Raw genomic sequence first — 6,702 nt, forward strand, 5'->3', positions numbered from 1 at the left:
GGGGGCGGGGCGGGCCCCGGATGCACTCGGCGCGCGCGGCCCCAGTTCCTGTGCGTGCTCCAGCCTTGCGGGGCCGGGCTGGGCGTCATGTCGCTGGCTGCAGAGGCGTTCGTGAGCCAGATCGCAGGTAGGGGCCGGGCGAGGCGCGTCGGGCTTCCGGAGCCGCGGAGTGGCCGCTCCATACCCCCAACCAGCTCCGCGGCAGCCCCTGGGCTCTCCCTGACCTCCGCCCGCTCCCCGGGCGCCCCTTGCACGTGGGCCCGTGCCCTCCCCCGCAGCCTGTCCTCCACGCTCCTGTGCTCCGGGCTTGCGGGGAGGCGGGTACTGTTGGGACCAAGCTGAGGCCCCCCAGTCCCTGGCTTGTCTAGGGGGTCACTAGCCCGCCGCCGTGATCAGCCCCGTCCCCGAGGGGCGGCGATGTTCTTGCTGGAAGTGTTGCCTGGAAGTCTTGCTTCAGGCCAGTGGGCCCCGGAGGCAGGCAAGCTGTGCTGGAGTTAGGTGTCAGTGTGGTTTTGTGGCTATGTAAAGCGTGAAACAACTTTTTTTTTTTTTTGGTAGCCAGGTAGGTTTCCCAAACAGCCGGCTGCTACAGGTTTGTAAGGACAGGAAAGAGTAGTGCAGTCACCCAGCCTAACCACCTGTATCGCGCACACAGCTGTATTTCACCACCTGATCCCTTTATCAAGCCCTTAAACTTTGGGTGATGTAGGGCCTGCTTTTATCTTCATCTAAAGATGTCACGTGATGGAGACTTCAGCATAATCCTAGGTAAGTCATAGTTAGCCAGTGGTGTGTACACTCACCTGAGTTTGTGTAGCTTTACCTGGCCTGTAAGAAGGGGAAGTGTTAGATTAGCAGAAGAGACTAAAGTACTCTTTGGGTAGGAGAAATGGGAGCCAGTGACACTGTAGAAGACATCTGTTGTTTCTAACAAATGCCAGAGTGATGCTTCACTTCTGTGGGGTTTAAGATTTACCAAATTACAGCTACTTCTCTTGCTCCCTCTGAAGAATTGTTTCAAACTTTCCCCCTCAGGTTTTGAAGCTGAGTCTTAGCAGGCACTTAGCATTGACATGTGATTCAGTGCAGCTCTGCTGCATAAGCTGACATAAGCCTTGTCATAAAATACAAGGAGTACAAGTTGTCAAAAATTTTAGGAGAAAAGATGTTCTTTTTCTGTTTTCAGGGGAAAATACTTCATTCATGGTTTAGCTCAAGTAGTTTAGGAGCATCTTGATTTTTCTTCACTGAAAGCCTAGTTTTCCCTTTTTAAGTTAATAAATCTAGTGATTTCATTTTTTCCCCTACTACACGTGCTGTAAATTCTGCAGGGGCATGGCATGTTGTGATTTCCAAAGCAGGAGGATCAGAATGTTTGTCTCCTGGCGAGACCTTCCTTCACCCTTAAGTTCTTATGCAAGAGCTGCTGATTTGGATTTTTAACTGCTGCATATTAAGGACTAGAAATGCCTGCCTCCCTGATTCTCATTGTGAAAAAGATTAACCAATAGGAGTGATGAGGCTAAGTCACTTAGTCACATTTGAGAATTTCGCTGTACCCTTGTCTTAAACAACAATAGCATACAGCTGTGTAAAAACATCGGTGCAAGTGATGTTAAATTCTTTTGGGCAAACTGGATGAAGGAGGTTAAGGCATTTAGTGGTGCAGATGAAAAGTGGTGCCCTAGCAAATCATGGTCTTTTCTGATGTATTTATTGAATACTGCATTTTTCTTGTAGTGAATAAAATATTGTTTATATGGTGTTGTATATTTTACTGTATAGCTTTTATATCTATAATTATAACAAAGTAGTTGGTCTCAGCAAGTTGTCACTTTAGAATGCTCACAAGCACAAAATCGCATAAAAATACCCTATAGACATTCCAGTTACTTATGTTGAAAACGTTAGAATGTTATTGTTGGGGGAGGAGGAGCCTTCGTTGCAAGCTATAACAATGTATAAATCAGGGTTAAGTGTAGGGGAGGAAAAATTAAAATGTCTGAAAATCTGTTTGGCAAACAGCCTTAACTCCTTCCTCTCTCTCTAAGCTTAAGCAGCTCACTTGTATGCCCTAGAGGGACCTGTATCCTAGTGCACATTAGGTATAATATTTGCTATGTGAGCTTCAGCCCACATGATAACAGCTTGCATTTGAAAATTTTGGAATCTCTCTCTGTTTGAGCCGCCTTGCCTAGCTGTAAACCCTCATTAAAATTTAGCCTTTCAGAATAAGTCAGCTACTACAACAAATCATTCCATCATCAGAGAGAGAAGCTCATTCTGACCTTAATTAAAGAGCATTGGTAGTACTCCTTGTTATCACCCTTTGCACTGCACTGTCTCTTCAGAATATAAATGCTCTGGTGCTTAGTTTATTCATCTCCTTTATGTACATTTGATACATGAGCACTCACTGTGACCCCAAGTATTGTACAAATACTAGTGGCAGATCAATCTACTGAACCTTATTCTTTAACACAAAGTTATGACTTTATCTGTCCTCTTCCAGAAGCTGATCGGTGTCAAAAGCATTTATCTGCCTACAAAGTAATAAACACTTTCGTCACTCTGGGTGACAAGCTATAAAGTCACAGATTGGAAGTAAATAAAAACAAAAACACTATTTTGTTCACGTTGAAAGATTTGTCTGGTAACCAATTCATTCAGGATTTTGATCAATATTCAGGCCATGTTTTTACATTATCAGAGGCATTGTACAGTAACTAAAGCTACAAAATAATATAATGACTCTCCAGCATTATGTGAGTGGATTTAAGAAACAAAATAAACATCTTCAAATGTGCTGTTTCTTATTTTGTATATTGAGCCCTCTGAAATTGAAGTTCAGAGTATTTCTCTGCTTTAAATATGAAAAACATGCATACCTAGTGTAATGATATTTTGAGGGTGAATAATATGTTGTATTAGAAAGAAAAGCAATACTATTTAAATGGTTATTGTTTTAAAATGCTCTTATTTCTTATGTTTCTAATTGTGAACACTCATCTCTTATTATGTATGCATACCCAGGTAATTTGAGCGAGGATTTTTTTTAACATCTGATAAAAATGAAATTTGATTGGCTTGTAATAGAGGGTCCTGTTCACAAGAACAATTGCTTTGTCATGACAGTTCCAGTTAACTAACTATTCCAGCAATATAGCAGCCATAAACTGTGGTTCTTGGTACGTGTACAGTTAAATGTAATAATTTCAACATAGTGTGTTTTCCAGAAATGTATTAGAAGTTGAGAGGGGTATTTGGAGTACTGGAAAGATGAGTCATAACTTTTTGAAGATATTGACTTTTCAGGTAATGCCTACCCTCACTTTTACCACACTTCATGCATTCTCTTCAAGACTGCGTATGGCATGTCATACTTAATCACTTGTCTACCTGCTTGCACATCTGCAAAATTTTAGCAGTCGTGAATGATAATTTCTTAGGGCATCAGCATTCATTCTGTGCAAGTAGCATCCTTTTGAACATGCTGAGCATAGTCTGCTCTTCTAATGCACTAATGATTAAATATAAAATGATGATCAAATCACTTAAGTAGACTAGGAAGCTCTTTATGGTAACATTGGCTATGTAATGCTAAAACTATTTACTCATTCTTGTTTTGAAAAAACAGGATATTGCTGCTCCAACCCAGGGGGAAAAACCCTCACATTTTTACAATGTGTTTATGATTTGGAAGCATAAACTTGTCATGCATATTAGATATTGCATATGCAAAAAAATACATTAATGCGCTCAAAATATATTTTCCAAAGAATATATAGAGGGGGGTTTGCAGACTAATTGTATGTCAGTCATAAATAAACATAATAAGTGAATGTTTATACTACTAGACAGTTTGCGATCCTAGCTTTCAAAGGGTCTAATCTCTTGAAATCCTTTCTCCTGATATTTGTTAAAATCACCTGAGAGAGATTATGCAAAAATACTTAATTGATGGGTGAAGGATTGAAGGGAGTGGACAATTTTCCAAGCACTTTTTCTATATCAGCAGTCAAAAAGTAGAGAAAATAAAGTCACAAAGTATCCTGTTATTTCTCGCAAATTGGTGTTTTTCTCATAAATGAACGATACCCAGATACTTAGTCTAATTTTAATACTATGGTAAATTTACAAAAGTTTGAGAAACATGCTACTACTATAGGTGTATATTTTACATTCTCAGTAAGTCTGCCTCAGTGTAATAAGCCTCCTTAGAAATACACTTTCAAGTACATATGTTTACATATAAAAACCAGGATTTTGCTCATAGCAAATATGTAATATAGAATAAGGCTTAACATATAAATTTTCTTCCAGATAAAAATCCAGAGTCTAAATAGTACACCAACTACATAGGCATTCTGTATACCAAAATACATATCTGAGCTTCCATGTTGCAAAAGAGTAATTGCACTTGTTTAAAAATAGGTTTGAACTATTGGCAGTAGTATCTTCAATTGAAGCTATTTTTGTTTTGGATGCTTTCATATCAAGTCATATTTTGAAATCATCTCATGTTGGTTTTGTGTTCTTTTATAGGAAGTTATGTAAGAATAAGCCATAAATAAATTGCTTTATTTCTAGGATACTAGTGTCACCTGAAATCCTTTTGGTTTTTGAATGTTTTGTGCCCTTAATCCAACCAATTGCTTTGGGGATTACCTGCCTAACCTCGTGTAGATTGGAGGAAAAATAATTTACTTACTGTAGTATTATCGTCTGATATGTATTTATCTGAGTTAGTATTTCCTGGTCTGAGAAACAATACAATTACAGCTCATAAAAGGAAGATTCCTTCCTAGTTATTTTGGGATTCATTAAGCCCAAACAGTCTCTCTCTAATTGGTATTTACTGTTTCAAGTTTTCTGTTAAAGTAACAGCTTCTCTTGTCTCTTGCCAGAAATCTTGATATGCTTTTTAAGGATATTACAAACTCAGCAGCTGAAAAGGAACATAGATATAGCATATTTTAAAATATTAGTAACACTCAATACTGCCTTATTTAGTCTTATGAGAACTTGTACAAATAGGGCTTTTCACTTTTAAAATGTCCTGGATCTGGACAAAACATTCACTATGTAGAGGAAATAGAGCACAAGTATTGCCTTTAGGGAGGCATTGTGGATTCGCTCCCCATCCTACTCATTTTCTCTGGCTTCAAGATGCTCTTGCTGCACATAAGTGCCCTTTCTCATACCTGATGAGGCCTGATGATTTTTGACCCTTCCAGCTGCTGCTTCTCTTTGCAAAACCCAAGCGAGGGAACTTTGTGGTTGCCATTCCAAGCTGTAGTGATGTGGGCACAGAACAGGTGTTGCATTCCATGACTTCGTTGGCACACTCCTAGATTTGCTCTCTGAGGGTGCATCCAGACAAGTGCAGACGTGTGGTATGTGGCCCTGTAGACCATTCTGCAGTAGAGATGCTGCACATGCAGGCATTCCCTGCGCTGCTGCTTTGCAGCATGGGGGTGGGGGGTTGACCCCAGGAAGTCCCAGGGTAAAAACAAAAAACCCTGCCAAAGAAAAATGGGGCGTAAAACATAGTGGCAGTGTGCGTCACCCAAAACAGAGCCTGGCTGGCTGGAGCCGTGCCCTGCTGGCCAGGCTTCCTGCCATGGCTGCAGCTCCCAGAGGCCCTCAGGACCCCAGACACAGTTACTGGCCTCAGCCTCCCTTGCCCCACCTAGAGTAACTTGCTGTGCATCAGAGTGTGCGTGTTATGGCTGTCCTTGGGCAAACAAGTGTTCCTGCTCATCAGGACGTGCCCAAAATGCGTAATGAATGAGAAACTGCAGTAGGCTGGGTTGAAGTGTAGGGTACATTTTGTGGTTGAAGGAGTTGGAAGAAGGGAGGTATCCATTAGGGTTCCTCAGAGAGTTTCATAGTTTCATAGTTGGTAGGGTTGGAAGGGACCTGAGCAGATCATGAAGTCTGACCCCCTGCCATGGCAGGAAAGAGTACTGGGGTCAAACGACCCCAGCAAGGTGATTGTCTAGCCTTGTCTTAAAGACCCCCAGGGTAAGAGCCAGCACCACTTTGCTTGGAAGTTGGTTCTAGATCCTAGCCGCCCTAACAGTGAACCAGCGCCTCCTGATGTCTAATCTGAATTTACACTCTGCCAGCTTGTGACTGTTATTTCTAGTCACTCCTGGCAGTGCTCGGGGGAACAGGGACTCCCCCAGTGCCTGCTGGTCCCCTCTGGCTAGCTTGTAACAGGCCACTAGATTCCCCCTCAGCCTTCTCTTCTGGAGGCTGAACAGGTTCAGGTCCTGTAGCCTCTCCTCATAAGGCCTGCCCTGCTGCCCCCTGATCATGTGGGTGGCTCTCCTCTGGACCCTCTCCATGTTGTCCACATCCCTCTTGAAGTGCGGCACCCAGAACTGGACGCAGTACTGCAGCTGCAGCCTGACCAGTGTCGCATAGAGGGGGAGGATCACCTCCTTGGACGTGCTCAAGATGCATCTGTGGGTGCATGACAAGGTGCAGTTAGCCTTCCTTTGGCGGCCCATGTTCATTTTGGAATCAATAATGACTCCTTTTTTGCCTCAATAAAGATCCTTTTTCCTCTGTGCTGACTAGAAGGGAGTTCCCCAGCCTATAGGTATGCTGCTTGTTCTTCCTCCCCAGCTGCAGTACCTTGCACTTGTCAGTATTGAATCTCATCCTGTTCTCATCCTCCCACCCCTGTAACCT

General features: G+C 42.4%; 1 protein-coding gene across 3 annotated transcripts in view; it reads left to right on the plus strand.

Moving 5' to 3' along the window:
• The first annotated feature begins 23 nt into the window (after nt 1-23).
• The window catches only part of MTX2 (metaxin 2), a 73,023-nt gene continuing 66,344 nt past the window's right edge, over nt 24-6,702 (plus strand). For 2 of the 3 annotated variants that reach the window (XM_019522984.1, XM_019522986.1), the window contains exon 1: nt 24-127. In XM_019522984.1, the coding sequence (XP_019378529.1) occupies nt 88-127 (40 nt within the window). In that variant the 5' untranslated portion in view covers nt 24-87. Of the gene's footprint in view, nt 128-719; nt 769-6,702 lie in introns of those variants that run through there. The other variant, XM_019522985.1, reaches the window with a different exon arrangement.

The sequence above is a fragment of the Gavialis gangeticus genome, unplaced genomic scaffold (genome assembly GCF_001723915.1).
Source record: "Gavialis gangeticus isolate Ggan-Ray unplaced genomic scaffold, GavGan_comp1, whole genome shotgun sequence".
NCBI classification, from domain to species: domain Eukaryota; kingdom Metazoa; phylum Chordata; order Crocodylia; family Gavialidae; genus Gavialis; species Gavialis gangeticus.